The 17379-nt window shown below is 44.6% G+C and overlaps 3 protein-coding genes across 6 annotated transcripts in view; 1 reads left to right on the forward strand and 2 right to left on the reverse strand.

Annotated features, from left to right (window-relative positions):
- cdk16 (cyclin dependent kinase 16) overlaps positions 1-7606 on the reverse strand; it is a 16294-nt gene extending 8688 nt beyond the window's left edge. The window contains exons 1-5 of one of the 4 annotated variants that reach the window (XM_005747977.2): positions 7423-7606; positions 6341-6535; positions 4059-4211; positions 2112-2230; positions 426-554 (exon numbers count right to left, since the gene is read on the reverse strand). In XM_005747977.2, the coding sequence (XP_005748034.1) occupies positions 426-554; positions 2112-2230; positions 4059-4211; positions 6341-6464 (525 nt within the window). In that variant the 5' untranslated portion in view covers positions 6465-6535; positions 7423-7606. Of the gene's footprint in view, positions 1-425; positions 555-2111; positions 2231-4058; positions 4212-6340; positions 6536-6845; positions 7387-7422 lie in introns of those variants that run through there. The other 3 variants (XM_005747979.2, XM_005747978.2, XM_005747980.2) reach the window with 3 other exon arrangements.
- A 1185-nt stretch (positions 7607-8791) lies between these two features.
- abt1 (activator of basal transcription 1) lies at positions 8792-12424 on the reverse strand. The gene is made up of 5 exons (XM_005747981.1): positions 12331-12424; positions 11842-12195; positions 9985-10160; positions 9680-9865; positions 8792-9601 (listed from the first exon to the last, which is right to left on the reverse strand). The coding sequence occupies exons 2-5, from the start codon at positions 12191-12193 to the stop codon at positions 9419-9421; spliced, it is 897 nt and encodes a 298-aa protein (XP_005748038.1). The 5' UTR covers positions 12194-12195; positions 12331-12424; the 3' UTR covers positions 8792-9418.
- Positions 12425-13295: 871 nt separating this feature from the next.
- rad51c (RAD51 paralog C) lies at positions 13296-16639 on the forward strand. The gene is made up of 4 exons (XM_005747982.1): positions 13296-13483; positions 13867-14107; positions 14290-14506; positions 14598-16639. Exons 1-4 carry the CDS (start codon positions 13366-13368, stop codon positions 15096-15098), a joined length of 1077 nt encoding a protein of 358 aa, XP_005748039.1. The 5' UTR covers positions 13296-13365; the 3' UTR covers positions 15099-16639.
- Positions 16640-17379: the final 740 nt, after the last annotated feature.

Raw genomic sequence — 17379 nt, forward strand, 5'->3', positions numbered from 1 at the left:
AGTAAATCGGTTTGGCTGAGATTAAAGTTACAGTTTTCACACAGCTGAATAAACATCACACAGAAAACTGATTAAACAGAAGTGTGAGATGGTCGAATTTACTCTAATGTCCTGTTATATATTGAACAGCAAGGAGCAGACGGCCGAGTTTATTAAACTTCACTGAGACAATCTGCAAATTTCATTAAAAGTTTAATAACCCATCATCTTGTCTTTATTTTTAGTTAGAAATGATAGTTATATTAGAGCAGATGCTGGTCCAATAAGCTGTACTTTTCACGTCCACTGGACGCATGATCCAATTAGTCGACTAATCACAAAAATAATCGGTGACTAGTCGACTATCAAAATCATCGTTTGTGGCAGGCCTACCCAAAACTGTCCCAAACACCTGCGTGAAAACGAAAAGAAGCAGTTACACATACCAGAGACACTCTACGCAGCCGCCTGCTGATTGGCTGCTCGAACAGAGCTGGACCAATCACATTAAACTTCTCCAAGTAATCGTCTGGAAGACGGATGTCAGCCGGTAACGACAGACGTTTGTTGATGTCCTGAAACAGAGAAGAAACACAACAGAATTCACGTGAACGTTCACCTTCATCCTCCGCAGCACCTGACAGTTTATTTTCATCAGCAAAGGCCTTTTACCGCTGCCGGTAAATGTTCAGTCATCATGAAAGGAACCGTTTCATTTTAACATGAAATGTCTGCATTGGATCTGAAGTAGCACTAAAAACAAACAAAGGGCAGACAGCACTGGAAATGCAGGCCCTGGATGCAACCTGTGACCACTGCAGCAAACAGTAATCGCACCCGATTCCTCTTAAAGATGGCTGCCTGAGCGAGATTAGAAAAAGAACCCACGAACTCCACAGCTGCTCGTTTGGCTCTCGGTCTCAGGGTGAGACCAACATGGTGAGGAATCCACCTGTACCTGTGCTTTAATGAAGCAGCAGAGGTCAGGATCTACAAGAGGAGCCAAAAGAAAATACAGGTCTGATGGACCTGATCTGACCCAGCGGTAGCTGCAGAGCCAGACACATGGAGGTGCCTCGGAGGAGAAGACCTTTACAGACTAATGGAAGAACAATGTGAAATTATGAGCTGGATAAAGTCCGTCCCCTGACCTGAATCCATCAGAAAACCTTTAGAGGATTTTAAAACAGAAGGCAGAGAAACAAAACCTCCGGCCAGGAGTCAGAACATCTGTCCACAGATGTGTGACAGACTGGCATCACCCATTAGCCGCGAGGGGAGGTGGTGGTGGGGTGGGGGGGGTGTCACACATCTGCCTGCAAAAACAAAAGCCCACATAGAAAATAAAAAGCTCACAGATGAAAGAGTCCTCACTCTCTAAGCTGTTTGCTTTTAATGACACAGCAGCTCAATCAGCCCACACTTCAGCCTGACAGTTATTGTAGCCTATTGGCTCATTTACAGCTTTACCAGCACTGCACAGGTAAACCCAGCGTTGTTGAGCACCAGTTCGAAACAAACACATTTTGCTCGCTCGTTCCTTAAAAGCAGGACCTGGACCAGCCAGCATCACAGCTGTGCATCTGTACCCAGAGACCAGCCGAGTCTTTCAGTCGTGAAAAAGATGAAGACAAGCTCGCTGACATGTTTGGGAAGCTGCAGGCTAAACCACTCCAACGCATCTTTGCATCTGATAAATATTAATGTTAGAGAAACACACGGCACCGTCTCAGTCAGAGCAGTGTGAAGGCCCTCCGTCAGCAGCTACGACGCGCTGGACTGAAGAGGCAACAAGAAATCTCAAACCAGACTTAGCTCTATAACACATTTGGCTGAAGATGTTCCTTTGGAAGGAATGTAAGCCTGCAGAGCACGCAAGCTGAAACACCCACATCCAAACAACTAAACAGCCAGAAAACGAGCAGCTGGAGAAGAAAATATCAAAAACGAAACCAACCAAGGAGGCGAAGAGCTGCACCAAACCGCTAAAAGGTCCTCAAGGCTTTGCAGAAAACAAATAGTGAGTGCTCTTTAAAGACTGGGGAATATCCCAACATCTCTGCTAGTAAGCTCACTGTGTGTGTGTGTGTGTGTGTGTGTGTGTGTGTGTGTGTGTGTGTGTGTGTGTGTACCTCAGTAGAGATCTTCTTATTCCTCATTCTGACTTTAACTGGACTCTGAACATCATCAGAAGAAGAAGCTGGATCGCTTTCTCCATCTGAGCTCATTTTCACATCTTCATGGACGATCTCTGAAAACACACACGAATAACAGTCACACGCATACAAAGGGTAGAGCAGGCCTTAAATTCCCCATATCACCAAATGCACCAAAACAAGTCCGATCTACAGAGGCTCCTCCCTACAACTCATCTCAGAAATCCCGTGTCCAGGCAGGTCAGAGCTGTTTTGGTGGCATGACTCACAACTAATCCTCCTCTGCAGTAGCGTCAAAAACAGGAATATCCTGCCTGAGAGTGATGCTGAAAACGCACTCCGCTGTATCTGTCACTTCCAGGCTGGACTACTGGAATTCATTTGTATCAGGATGTACTCATAGCTCTCTGAAAAGCCTCCAGCTGATAAAGAAATGCTGTAGTAAGAGTACTAACGAGGACTAGAGAAAGAGCCATTTCTCCCATATTAATTCTCTCATATTAACTTGTCTTCATTGGCCCCTTGTGAACTCTAGTATAGAGCTTAAAATCATTTTCATCACACACAAAGTCCTGAATGAGCAGAGTCCATCATATCTTAAAGACTTAATAGTATTGCATTATCCCAGCAGAGCACTTCGCTCTCACAGTGCAGGCTTATTGTGGTTCCTGGAGACTGAGAGGCAGAGCCACGCTGATCTCTTCTATGGCACGACATTATTTCCTGCGACACTCCATAGAATTGGAGGCAGAGCCTTGAGCTATCAGACGTCTCTGCTGTGGAACCAGCTCCCAGTCTGGGTTCGGGAGTCAGACACCCTCCCTGATTTTAAGCTTTTCTTTTTGGAAACAATTACATTTCGGGCAGGATCAGGTGACTCGAACGCTCCTTGGTCATGTTACACAACTTCTCATATTACGCACCTCTCCTGTGCTCTCTTTTTATATGCTGTGATTGCATGCATCCATTTGGTTTCTTCTATCTCCCCACAGTCTCTGCTCTCTCTGTATCTGTTCTGCAGGCCAACCTGCTCAGCATTTCATCTTATATTCTTTCTATTTCTACATCGCTCTGCTTTTTCCTGTCACTGCGACCGGTTGCAGCAGACGGCTGTTTAAGCCTGGGTCAGCTGCAGGCAAATTCTTCTTTCTCAGTTCAGAGTAAATGGTAAAAATGGTAAATGGCCTGTATTTGTATAGCACTTTACTAGAGAGCTGATATGCAGCAGAATGCAACTATGCAGCGCATGTTCTGCACAGTCAGCAAAGATTTGGGAAAGAATTCATCAGTTCATGGACAAAACGCAGCGCTGTTTGTATGACGTGGCTAAGAAAACATCCACAGAGTAGACTTTGTAAATTTACAATTACAAGAAGAAAGACAAACACCATTTCTGTGTAAAATGATCGTGCACGCCGTGTGTAAAACAAAGTATTTTGACTGGTGTGTTTTTATATTTATGGAGTGCATCTCTGCAGCACGTACACTCTCAAGCCCAGAAAAGCCACTTTCATTGATTAGAGCAGAAGTGTGACGTTGCAGCATTCAGCCTACCAACACATGAAGCCACAGCGTCCGTCAGACTGTTGTTTTCTGGCTGTACTGAATTTAAATCGAGGGGAATGCCTCTTTCACTGCTCCAGCATTCAGATTTAAACTCACCAATTATGACTTCATTCCTGTTTCACAGCCAACAACTGATCTATGTTTTCACTTCACAAGAGAAATTAAATTTACTTAGTCGTTAAAATAAAACATCACCAGTTAAACTCCTCATCTACATTTTCAAGCATACAGCAAAATCAACTTCTATTTTAATGTTGATAGATGCGCAGTACATGATTATACTGTATATATTCAGCACGTATGTGTGTATTAGTGGTGCAGTACTTGTGCATGTACATGTATTTGCAGCATTAGTACCCAGTCTGGTGGCGTGGTTCAGGTAGGAGCTCAGGCTGCGTCCGAGGCCTCTGGGTTTCCTCAGTGAGGTGCTGTACGACTGAAGTAAAGACTGAACTGAAGAGGATGAAGATCGAACCTTCAAACCTCCAGAGGAACGAAGAGACACCACCTCTGAGGGGAGAGATGAAGGGGTGAAGTGAGGGAAGGATGTGGGGAGGAAAGGAGGTAACAGAAGGGCGATGGAGGGATGAGGGAGGTGTAGGAGGAGGTGAGGGGAGGAGGCGGGTAACGGTTGGTTGATTTGGAAGGAAAAAAAATGAAAGTGGGGTTAAAGGAGAAAAAATAAATTCAAATTAAACAAGTGTTATATTATTGATTAATTGATTGATTGACAGATCCAAGAGGCAACCAATCAAATCACAGATCCAACCAACCAGTCAGATCAGAGGAGGGAATCAGGCGGGAAGTGTCAGGAATTAAACCAGCGAGCTTCCAGTTACTGGTTTGCTGTGTGAGTGGCAGACCAGTTTATAAAGCTGGTTAGCAGCTGGTTAGTTCTTGACTGTTTTAACTGGGAATAATTTTAATTAGTTAGCTACATATTTAAAAAAAGAGGGGGGAAATAAAATGAATAAATATATTTTATTCATGTTATTTACATACTAAAGCATTCAGCCAATCAGGACAAAGTTCTGCCATCACAGAGGTGGTTCCCTATTGGTGGAGCCGGAGGAAAAAGTCTGCAGCTCACTGCAGTCGCCAAGCTCACGGCAGGTTATGTCACCATGTGACACAGTGACACTCTGCAGCACCAGCGGACTTCAGACAAATCTTTAACCAGCATGCATCACGGCAAGCCAGCGCTGCACAGCCGGTCATGTGGTCGCCCGTACTACAACATATGTCCAACATGCCCAGAATATCTTTGCCTTATCGGGCTTCACTTTCTCTGACATCCACAGTCAGACTGAACAGTCACACAAAGGTGGCCATCAACTCGACAAGCTTTCAGTCAAGTTACAAGTGAGTTCCCACGAGCTGTGACAATCTGCTGGGATCATGTGGGAAAAACACAAAAACATAACAAACACTATACAGTTGCTGTGGTTCAAATGGAAGCGTGTGACAGGAAAAGCACTGGATAAACAGCATTTATATCCAGGAACTAACACTGGGGGTGGGATTCCTTATTTTCTGTCATATATACATATACTGGTAAAACAGTCGATGCTAGGGCTGGGAAATTTATCAAGTGCGTAGTCTTTGGAACATAAAGTCCGGAGTTCAAATCCCGGGTAGAGCAAGCATCCAGGCTATTCAAGCCTACCTTGGAACATGAGCGAGGTAAGCATGGAAGCAGTCCCAGCTTAACAAGCTCTGTGTCAGGTGTTGCCAGGACATACTGATGGGAAGTGGGTTACTCTTTGCACTGTGTGACATCAGAAAGCAAGGACAACCCCGACGTGGTCACCACGGAGGATAAACACATAAGCCCCAAACAGATCAGTAGCTAAACTACTGCAGTAGAACGAGAGATTAGAAACAAAATGAGCACAAGTCTCCTTTAATAGACTTGTCATGGCAGCACGAGTGGATACGACTATAATTACAACTGTGTATTGCATTAAATGAACGCGTTGCCTCGCTGTATTCTTATGTGTAAAAGAGCATTAGCATTATTGTTTCCCTGAGGCTTTTTGACTGTCTGAGAACAAATGGAAACATAATTCTAAATGGTAAGTAGGCTGCCTTGCAAATTTCATATAACATATAAAGTATTTAACCCTAGAACACTAACGTCGGGTGATGTTCACCCACGCGGTGAATGAAAATCACTCGGAGGTAAATTCCAAGGGAATTTATAGTTAGCTGGTCATTTTCTCTCTCTCACAGATGTCAGGAATGTAGGGAAACTGGACAAAGCTCACATGTCCCAGGAATGGGAGCACCAAAGAATTTCCCAGTTTCATTATTTATTTTTAGGACTTTACCTTTTTTCTCTTTATGACATGTTGTATAAGGGGAAAATAAGAGTACTTTAATTTCCCATTTATTGTTGTATGTTTTTATATATATATATATAGGTCTCTGTCCATCAAGGTTCAAGACATCTTCTAGGAATGGTGACACTATATCCAGTGGACAGCAATTTTCCATGCTGAGCTCTCATCTCAAGCATAACCTGCACCTGAGCAGCCAGGTGTGTGGCATTAATTAAAGCCGCCATCATAAAAATTGAAAACCCAGCGCTGAGCTCTAAAATCTCGGCACAGGCCTCTGTTCACACCTGACAGGATTACCTGAGTCGCTGTGTGACGTTGCTTCCTGAGTGATGGTGTCACTCAGTGTCCTGTCCCCTCCCCCTGACCCACCCCTCCCCAGAGTGAGTGACAGCTGCCGTTTGATCTTCCTCATCCTCTCCATTAGCGGGGGCCGAGGGGGGAGAGGGGGACGTGACGCCAAGGGGGGCGGGGCTGCCAGTCTGGAGACCACACCTGGACAGGTAGAAATAAAAGGACAGAAATGTAAATAGCCAAACAGTTGGAAACACCTGAACGCCTCAACATCTGACTCATCATGCCTGAATTAGTAGTTATGCATATTCATCTACCATTCATTCACCATCATCAGGTCTACCTCACTCGTCTCACCTGAACATCATCACCTGTAGATCACCAGCTATAGATTCGGCTCACCTGTACATGACCACCTGTATTCATGTCACCTATGGATTTGGTTTACCTGAGACATCATCCTCTTTATGCTCATCTCACATTGAAATCACTACATGCACTCTCATCTCACCTGCAGGTAATCGCGTGACACTTAAAACTAATCCCACGGAACACCCTGAAAACGCGGGCACGAGTTTCCACAGGTGAATCTGACGCACACAGGTGAGTGTGATGTTACTCAGTGTTGATGAAAAGACTCGAGGCCTCGGATCTGTGTAGCAGGAAGTACCCGCACTCACTAATGAACCCAAACAGCCACTTAGATCCGCTTCATGTCACGTGCACACCTGACGGCTAACACCTGGCTGAGTGACAGGACATGTACCTGACAGATGCGTTACGTCACTGCCCGTGGCTCTGACGGCTCGGAACGGGAACTGAAGCTACGTGTGTGTGTCCCCGTGGCAGCTGTTGTTTGTGTTCTGCCGCTTCGGGTGTCGTGTCTCCGTGGACCTGCCTACGCCTGTGTGTTTCTGAGCTGGAGAGCCGAGGACGGGAGCCGTGTATTTCCTGCAGTAAACCGTCCTCCTCACTGTTATAAATAGCAGCGGAGGCGGAGCGGCCGCTGCTCCCTCAACGACTCACTCACCATTTGATAAAGACGGTTTTCCGGTTACACGCGAGGCCCGGGGGTGACCGTTACTCACCGGGAGGGTTTATCCCGGTCTGTCCCGGGTTATCCGTGGCTCGGTTCAGTCTGACGGCTTCTCGGATCTTCCTGGCTCCCAGTAATCTGCAGCCATGTTGCTGCTCTGCTCAGCTCCGCTCCTCCGGTGCGTCCTGACGGAGACGCTCACGGCACCGTCGGTGACGTAACAACCCGGCACGTGTCCCCGCCCCTTTTCATTTCTTTATATATATATTTTATTAAATAATATGTAAACATGTTGATTATACAAACAGAGCAGCTAAAAACAACAAGAAATTGTTCCGAAAAGAAGCAAGTCGTTTGTTTGCTATACAAACAATTTAGTTAATAAGTCACACTTGGATATGAGGGATATTTTTATACTTTTACTAAATAAAAAGTTAAATAATCACTTCGTTAGTAGCTTGTCACAAACACATAATTTGTTCGTTCATTGCTTTTCAATCTATAAAAAATGACCAAACATGACTGTTAGACCAGCAAGCTGATTCGCTGTTATGTCCATATCCTGACATAATGTGGAGAGTAACTGGACACGTGGAGTAATGTCCTTTAAGAAACAGGAAAAAAAGCCCTGACACATGTCTGGTCTTTGAGTTGATCCACTCATCACTGAAGCCTCATCACAAATGGTATCAGTGGAAGGGTGGCTACAAAGGAACATGACTCAAAAATCCTGCCTCAGGTTGTACAGAGTTTGGTTTAAGTAGTCATCAATACGTATGGAGGAGGTCAGGAGAGAGTGAGTGTCTGCAGCCGTCTATAAAACAGCCTCTGTCATCATGTGGGTTTGGACTTCAGTGTTATTGGAGATTTTGTCAAAATTGATGGAATTATGAATGCAGAAGAGTATCAACATCTTTTGATACATAAAATACCATCTGTGGGGTCTAATTAGCAACAACTTCATTTTTGAACATGACAGTGATTGCAAACATACTGCCAATGCAGTAAAAGCTGCATATAAAAACACAATCAGTCATGGATCGGCCTCCCCAGAGCCCACACCTCATCATCACTGAAGCAGTGTGGGATCATCGTCACAGAGAACAAAAGGCAGCCGACATCCAAAGAACCCATGAGTTTATTCAAACTGTTTCCCAATTTCCTAACAAAATATCAAGAAACCAGGAGTGGCTCAAGACCTTTGAATAGTAATTCTCCAGTGATCAGCAGATCCAGCCCACAGAATTTGTCCCCAGTGATTTTCTTCTCTCAGAAATGACCCCAGCTTCTGTCCTCAAGCCTGACGACATGTGAGCTGATCCCGAAAAGATACCCAGGCAGAAATGTCTGCTCACCAACACTGCATCGCTGGAACAGCTCACAAACATTAACATAAAATAACACGTGAAGAAAAAATATTGAATCTTTCCAAAAATATTTTAATATAATCCAGAACTCCCACTCCAGACTCACAGTGGACACTCACAGGGTAGCGTGTACCATATGAGGCCCTGTGGATCTTCGACTGCAGTCAAATATCTTTCTGAAGGTTTAAGAGACCTCGCAGCACCACATTCTGCTGAAGTGAGTATCAGAGAATTTCTGTCAGCAGCCCGGAGCCACACATGGAAACTTCCTGCTCTGGTTAAACTAAGCTTGTAACGCCTGTTGGGAGTCATCACTGGGAAACGTGCTTCGAGGTGACAGACCAATCAGCATGTTTTAGCAGAATGCTAGCATCTTATGAGCAAACTCAACTTTGCTTTAATAAAATCTAAATATAAGTGTTGTGTATTTCAACTCAGACATGTTAGCGGCACTGCCATTAGCTTCACTGGGCGCCCTCTTCTGTACCTGTAAGTTAATCACAACAATTTCTATACAATGAGCTGAAAAGGAAGTGGAATGACTCCTCCATATTGGTTCTCCTCCACTCCCTTTGCTCCGCCCCCGCCCCTGCCAAAACTGGCCTTTGATTGGTTGGGGAAAGGAATCTACACTTTCTACGGAAACATTTGTCCAGGAGTTCATGAAGCATCTCTCTGTTGTCATTGTGACGGTTTGGAGTTGAAAATTTTGGCCAGAAGCGAGACGTTCGATTGGCTCTTCTGCTCCATGAGGCGGGCCTTGTCCAGGTGCTTCTGCAAAACAGAGTCCTTCTTCCTCCTCTTCTTCATCTGGATCTCCTCCTCCGTCTGGCGCTGAGTGAAGTCCCACGTCTTCTCTTCCACCTGACGATGACAAACAGTTTTAGAGCGAACGTGCGTCTCTGCCTGAGCAGGGCTAACATTCGTCGCTTCAGCGTTTACCTGCTCTCCGTCTCTCTGCCTCTTCTTTCTCAGCTTGTCCAGGTGAGCGCTCTTCTCCACATTGTTCAGGTAGAAGTTTGTTTCTCTCTTCGCCTGTGAAACTTCAGTCCTGAGCCTCTGGTTTAGGACCGTCTGCTCGTAGGCCAGCCGCTCACTCAGGTGAATCCACTGGAACCTGTGCAGGTACTGCGGACACACAGGTAAGCAATAGGGACAAATTATTTGACACCATGATGACATTAAACAACTGTCTGTCTGCATTTTCAGCGTAATCGGTGTGCATTAATAGGGAAGAAGAGACCTACCTTCATGCACCACAGGTCAGAGGAGAAGCGCTGGCGTTTCCTGGTTCCCATCGGCGTGTTGTGGAGCGACGCCGCCACTTTCTTAGCCACACGTTTATCTCTGAACTCCACCCATCCTTCTGTGAAGTCACACCTCCGCAGCCCAGCCTTCTTCTTCCGTTTCCTCACCTGTCTGTCTGCAAGATGAGCGCATCGAACATTAACAGGTGATAAATATCTGAGGGGCTATGGTGAAAGCTGCACTTTTCCTCACTTGCTGTTCATGCAGTGGCGCTGACGTGTGAGATCAAGTGTTTAACATGGCTGAAACGTACCAGCACAGGATCAGGTTAGCCTCTCAGAACTTTACCTGTCCCCCAACAGGACAGGTGGACCCACAAAACTGGTAGCCACGTTCTCCAACTCCACATCAGACCCACTGATTCAGGTTTTTTAATTTGTCACTCATTTGTTCTTTGAGTGTACATTTTCTCAACACAGATTAGGTCCCTTAAACTTTTTTGGTGATAAATTTAGAATATTTATCGTAAAAATTTTAAACATGTTATGTTTCCTATATTTCAATAAAAACAAACCTTTTTGAAAGCAGCTGACTCAGTCTTATAGACATCCAAGGTCTCAATAAATACATCCGTTAAGAGTTTAAATAATGTTTAATAAAGATGTCACCAAACAGACTAGAAGTAAGGATATTTCCTCTATTTATTTTATTTCAGTTAGCCTCCCAAGGCCCTAACATCTTTGTTAGTTAAAAATCTTTTGTTGGGATGATCAGGTCAGCGGTAAATCTGGAGTCGAGTTACAGAGCAGTACAGACCCGTTGCAGTTCGGGACATCTTGGCATAACGCTGCCTCTTATTGATTTCTGGAGGAGGAGTTCTGTTTTCCTTTTAGGATGTTGTGGGCTGAAGTGAGATGTTCTGAAGGCTGACTCCTGCCCACATGTGATATAAAACCATTGACTGTAAAATTACAGCTCGAGTGCGTTTCGTGGAGTGTTTTATTTCGTATAAAATAACCCCTCGAGGAGAAATAGAACCAAAAAACAAGCAGAATGCAGACACTCGCTGAAAAATTCTGCTTTAAACATTTAGTATCGCTCCATAACAAAGGCATCCACACAAGGTTTAAGTCTGAGAGTTCAGAGCACTGCCTGTCTTAATCAAAAAAAAAGGCATTTTTGGACTGGACCCTCTGGAATTTTTATATCCAGGAGAAGGACATAAACCGAAAGAACGAGATCGCGAATACAAGCAGCGGAAATGAGTTTCCTCCGAAGGGTGGCTGGCCTCTCCCTTAGAGATAGGGTGAGAAGTTCGGCCATTCGGGAGGGGCTCAGAGTAGAGCCGCTGCTCCTCCACACTGAAAGGAGCCAGTTGAGGTGGTTTGGGCATCTGACAAGGATGCCCCCTGGGCGAGGTCTTCCAGGCATGTCCCACCGGACGGAGGCCCCAGGGCAGACCCAGGACACGCTGGAGAGATTATATCTCTCGGCTGGCCTGGGAACGCCTTGGTGTTCCCCCAGATAAGCTGGAGGAGATGGCTGGGGAGAGGGAGATCTGGGCTTCTCAGCTCGGGCTGCTGCCCCTGCAACCCGACCCCGGATAAGCGGAAGAAAATGCATAGATGGATGGACATAAACTGTGAAAAATGAAACAGTGACCCTTGTTTCATTTTTTTTAATTCCATCACTCCCAGAAAGCACAGAGAGCTGGTACTCTAGATTACTGATCCAGGTACAGTTTGTTTTCGTTCATTCGTTAGTGTTGTGTGTGTATCGAAGGAGTATATCTGCACCACATACTGTGTGTTATACTGTGGTAGTAATATCTGTGTGTATTCTGGTAGTACTTGTACCTTCAGGCTGTAGAAATATGCGTCCGATCTCTCCGTACACTGATAGCAGGTTCCTCAGCTGTTTGGGGCGGAACCTCGGAGGAATATGACCCAGGTAGATGATTCCAGGGACGCACTTCCTGTCCTGAAATACGTTCTTTACCTTCTTCTTCTTCTCTTTTACCTCAACAGCGTCTTTGTCACCAACATCTTTATCCTCATCATCTCTTCTGTCTGCAGCAGCTCCCTCCTCCTCCTCCTCATCATCATCATCAAAATCACCATCTTCCCGCTTCTCCTCCTCGTCTTGTTCTTCTTCATCTTCAGTCTGAGCAAGCGCCTTCGTGTCCTCGTCTTCCTCTCTTCTCTCCATCTCTATAAAACAAAACGTGTTTGCACGTGACTCAGACTGAAGAGATAATCGCGAGAGCAGCAAAACTGGACCCAGAATAACTTCCGCGTGCAGACTTTTTCAAACTAAAACACTTAAAACTCACAATAAATGCTTACTTTAGGTTTCTTTGACGAACTTCTGTCACAGTTACGTTTCACGTGCGCAAACCGTCGCATGTGATTGACGAAACAGAGCGTCGCACTAACAAAGATCAGCTGACAGTTGACTTCCGGTTATGCCTTCAAAATAAAACATTAGGTGGGCGTTGTATAATCTTCTTTCATAAAGAAAAAAATTTTGTCTTTCCCCAGCAGTTTATTTGTTGAAACAATTTTTTAAACAGATTTATTTATTTATTTATTTATTTATTTATTTATTTATTGTGTAAAATGATGTCAAAGCTGGGGGAGGTGGGCAAAATGTACCTTAAACTCCATAGCATTTTTATTAAAGCTTTAGGTATTACCTGTTATTTTACTACTACGTTCTGCTGTATTATTATAGCCATCGCTGCCTGGCAGTACAGAAATAATGAAAAACTTCTCAATTACAACATTAAAGTGGTATGCACATTAATGGACTAGTATGTCTGATTCATTAGTGCCATGGATATGATTCTGAATAATTAGTTATAAAGTATTTTCACATGCTGAACTTCATGTACTGTTACTTCTGTAGATTATGATATTTACTTAAATAAAGAGTCTGAAAAATCTTTTCTCGACTTTGTAAAATATTTCTTAAAAACAATATGATGTTGAATTCTAGCGCAGCTCCATCTTTAGGACATTGGCGGTTCATGAGTCTAAAAATCCTGCAGTGTTTTTCTCTACAAACTTTAATCTAAGCTGTATTTCTTCCACCTTGTTTTTTCAGTTTAATAAATCCTAGGAACCATGTTCTGCACTCAGTCATCGAACCTTCAGGAAACCTGGCGAGAAATGCTGCAAACAGGAGGATCCCAAATTCAGGACCAATATTAGATTTTTATTTTTTTTTCAAAAAGTGAAACAAGAGATCATTAACAGCTGAAGGAAGTCAAACGGCTCTTATTTTGAAATTCAATCCGGATGTAGGTTTTTGTTTTCGCGTGTGAAACGCACGCCGGTGACGGCGGGTTGCTTTGAAGCTGTTAGCGTTTAGCAGCGGAGATGCAGAGACCGGTGTCCAGTTTGCCTCTGAGCCAGGCTGTGAGGCTGAAACTGGGTAGTGCTGGTTTCCAGCTCACCGCGGACCTATTGGACTTCAAACCGGACAAGCTTAGCAAAGGTACCGCTCCATTTCCCCCCACAGTTCCCAAAAACTCCGGTCAAAATGTGTCACATTTTAGCTCGTCTGTCTTATAAAGCCCTGCAGCAGTAAAAATCACAGCTAAAACAGGTTCACAGCGTCCTGGTAACTCATGGTTTTCTCATAGCCTCTGAGAAGACCGTTTGTAATAAGGAGCAGGGATGGCTGAAAGCTGTTTGTTTGTTTACCTTTTATATTCTGCTGAAATGCAGACTTATGGACAGGAAGGTGCTCAAAACACTGACACTGAACTGAGTCACGTTCTTCATCACAATAAACATCAGGCTGCTTTTTATGTGAAACACAGCTGAGCCTTTGGAAGAAAACAAGTACGTGAGATTTATCGAGGAGTTTCATTTCAGAGACCGGCCTGAGCGAAGAGGAGGCTGTGGAGGTGCTGAAGGCTGTGAAAGGTGGAGGAGGAGGCGGAAGGGGTGACATCTCAGCATCTCTGACCGCTCTGGAGCTCCTGCAGAAGGAGGAGGAGTTAAGGAGCATCGTGACATTCTCCTCTCAGCTAGACGAATGTCTCGGAGGAGGAATCCCTGTCGGGAAAATAACGGAAGTCTGTGGAGTTCCGGGAATCGGAAAAACGCAGCTGTGGTAAGAAATACACACACACACACACACACACACACACACACACACACACACACACACACACACGATCATCTATAACCTTACAGATGTTTTGGAGCTGTGATGATGGCGTGAGGAAAACAGTCGAGGAAAATTAGTCACCGTGATGTGGATCAGTAAAGTGAGTGATGATGTCGCCCTTTCAGTCTGCAGCTGGCGGTGGATGTTCAGGTGCCTCAGTGCTTCGGGGGGGTCGAAGGTCAGGTGATGTTTATTGACACAGTGGGCAGCTTCCTGCTTCAGAGGGTCACCGACATCGCAGCAGCCGCCGTTAGACACTGCTCCTTATTGGCTGAGGACGATGAGCAACGAGCCGCCATGGAGACCTTCACCGTGGAGACCATCCTGTCCAACATCTTCTTGGTAATGTCTACTAAGTGATGTATGCAGTGATGTCACTATGCATCTGCAAACTTCTAAAATTCTGATTGGCTCTCTATCTCGCCTCACTCAGGTGCGTTGCCATGACTATGTGGAGCTGCTAGCTGAGCTCCATCTACTTCCTGACTTCCTGTCCCAGCATCCAAAGATCCACCTCCTGGTGATCGACAGTGTGGCATTTCCTTTCCGCCTGCTCTTTGACGAGCTTTCACAAAGGACACGCCTCCTTAATGGCGTCGGCCAGCAGCTAATCACCATGGCAATAAACCATAACATTGCAGTGGTAATCACCAACCAGATGACGACCCGGATCCGGGACGGCCAATCGCACATTGTCCCTGCCCTTGGGGAGTGTTGGGGCCACGCCCCTACAATCAGGCTCCTCCTACAGTGGGAAGGGTCGCGGCGTCTGGCGACCATCTTTAAGTCTCCATGTCACGTGGAAACCACGGTGCAATACCAGATCACCCCCGAAGGCTTCAGAGATGCCGATCAATCAGAAATGGCGCACAGCAAACGGCCTCGAATGGACACTGACCAATCAGCTGCTGAGCCAAAAGACACAAGCAGCTGATTGGTTGGAAACTGTCCAGTAAGAAGAGGCTGATTGAGCATTTGTCTTGTGTGGATTTAATGACACTGCTGTGTTCACACAGGAGGTTCCTGTTTAAATAAAGTTCAGTTTGAGTCCAGCAGGTGGAGACACAGAACTGGTTATCAGTCAGTGGCTCCTCCTGTCTGCGCCGTTCATCCCTGACTTTCCCGAGCAGATGCTGAATACTTCTGCGTTTAGAGAAGCTGCTCTGCAGAAGAGCAGGGGTCAGAGGTTAGAAGGTGGCCCTCTTGCTTGCAGATTCTTCATATTTAGAAATGTCGATATTTATAGAGGGAGATTAGCACTACAGACACAACTGGATTCATTTAGTTTATTAAAACATTGTTTCTGTTGTTTCTACTGAGACGATCTTGTCTTACCCTCAGGTGCAACACACATTACTGTTGTGTTCAAGCTTTTCTTCTGCTGGAAATAGGCAGAAACACTGGCTCGTTTCCAGTCCACCTTCTCAGTCCATGATGAGTGTGATTCTGTTTAGAGTGCCTAAGGGTCGCTTAATTAAGGGGTGGGGTAGAAATACAGCGGCGAGCTTTGGGATGTCCTCGCTTTTCACTGATGGAAAACAGGAGGATTGATGTGTTAAAGCTTCTTACTGACTGATGACTATAAGCATCAAGCCACAATGGAGAGCTTCATGACTGCTTGTAGAAATCGTGTCTGGAATTTTCACCTGTTGAGTTTAAATTTCATTTAGGTCAAGTCAAAGTCAAAAAAACTTTATTTATCCCTGAGGGGCAATTAAGATAAAGTTTTTTGACATGAAATGGATTTATTCTTTTTCTTTTGTTATTGTGACAACAACAATTAAAATAATGAACTTCATTGATGAAGCACCTTTCAGATCCAGCCATTTTTGGCCAGAAATGTTATGGCCAGGGTCGCCACCAAGGGGGGCCAGGGGGGCCACCGGCCACCCCTCAAAATTTACAAGACTGTCCAGTGTTGGTTATTATTTTAAACATGAGCACAAGAGACAGGAAGACACTTCACAGTGAGTTGAAATATTGTGTATCATTTTGAATTAACTGTATACAATTCTTTTGTCATGCCTTCACGATTTCCCGTCGTCCCTTCCTTCGTTGCGTCCCTGCACTGTTCTGTTTTTGGTGCGCCATCTCAATATTTTTAGTGGCCCCCATATGAAAAAAATTCTGGAGGCACTCGTGGTTATGGCTTCAAAATCCAGACGCTAACAGCAATGCCCGGTGTCCATCTTTTATATACAGTCTGTCTTTTCTCATGGGAGGGTCCACACACAAAGCCTGTTGGGGTTACTTCAGGTAGGACATCTGACATAAATACAAATCTAGCAAATGAAAACATGTCGAGCTGCCTGCTGTGCTGTAGTGAATAAGGGAGCAGCTGAAAAAAGCTTCTTCAGTGTGTGGATTTTCCACACAGAAGTAAGGAGAGAAAGGGCAACTAATAAATAAACACCATCTCCCATGATGCACTTCTGCTGACATGATCGGCAGCTGCAGAAATAAACTGAAATAATTTCAAAGAAGTTTTTGTCATTCCGAACTTTTTTATTACTATTATTGTTTTTGACACTGAATATTTACAGGCAGATGTTCCCTAGCAACAGATGTTGTTATCACTACACACAGGAAGATCAAAGTGGGTTTAAACATCAGGAGGTAAACACTGAACACCTGTCCGACACCTGAGCAGGTAAACACTCAGAAGTGACGGAAGCCAGCAGTGGTGACTGTCGGTAAACAAAGGGTCAGCTTGGTACATTTTGGGCACTTTTCAGGGCATTTCTTACCACTGCTGCCCAGAGATGTTTCTGAGTTACAGAAATCGGATATGCCTATGCTTTATTAAAAGTAGGGTGGTTACTGTTTTCTCCAGCTTAGTGAAGACCAAACAGAAGTCCTTCAGCACAGATTTGTGCCTAAGCTAAAGGAAACTGCAGGTCCTTTTCAGAAACCTCGGCTTTCACTACAGATGTTCACTCACTTAAAAAATGTTAATGTTTTGTCATTAATGCTTTTATTTCATCACCCCTGGGTTGCTGTTGTTCATTGTTCATTTGTCTTCGTAAAACCTCCTCATTAGCTTCAGAGTCCACTTTAAGAATCTGGTTTTTAGTTGTAGAGCTCCGTATGGACGGTGAATCACCCCATCTCTCAGCCTGAGATCGGTGGATTCAGTCTGTTTATAAAAAATTACTCAATATCATTCTTTTAAACTTGTTTATAGGTAACTTTTTGGTTGTGAAGCATTTTATATT

The sequence above is a fragment of the Pundamilia nyererei genome, unplaced genomic scaffold (genome assembly GCF_000239375.1).
Source record: "Pundamilia nyererei isolate P.nyererei 1_Seehausen unplaced genomic scaffold, PunNye1.0 scaffold00210, whole genome shotgun sequence".
Classification (NCBI taxonomy): Eukaryota; Metazoa; Chordata; class Actinopteri; order Cichliformes; family Cichlidae; genus Pundamilia; species Pundamilia nyererei.

What these genes read in the sequence shown, in the direction of transcription:
- abt1 (XM_005747981.1), bottom strand. Translation starts at nt 12,193, where the DNA reads ATGGAGAGAAGAGAGGAAGACGAGGACACGAAGGCGCTTGCTCAGACT. An exon ending in CATATTTCTACAGCCTGAAG is followed by an intron (nt 10,161 to 11,841) that starts GTACAAGTACTA and finishes CTCATCTTGCAG; the next exon opens with ACAGACAGGTGAGGAAACGG. An exon ending in CTGACCTGTGGTGCATGAAG is followed by an intron (nt 9,866 to 9,984) that starts GTAGGTCTCTTC and finishes GTGTGTCCGCAG; the next exon opens with TACCTGCACAGGTTCCAGTG.
- rad51c (XM_005747982.1), top strand. Translation starts at nt 13,366, where the DNA reads ATGCAGAGACCGGTGTCCAGTTTGCCTCTGAGCCAGGCTGTGAGGCTG. An exon ending in ACCGGACAAGCTTAGCAAAG is followed by an intron (nt 13,484 to 13,866) that starts GTACCGCTCCAT and finishes GTTTCATTTCAG; the next exon opens with AGACCGGCCTGAGCGAAGAG. An exon ending in ATCGGAAAAACGCAGCTGTG is followed by an intron (nt 14,108 to 14,289) that starts GTAAGAAATACA and finishes TCGCCCTTTCAG; the next exon opens with TCTGCAGCTGGCGGTGGATG.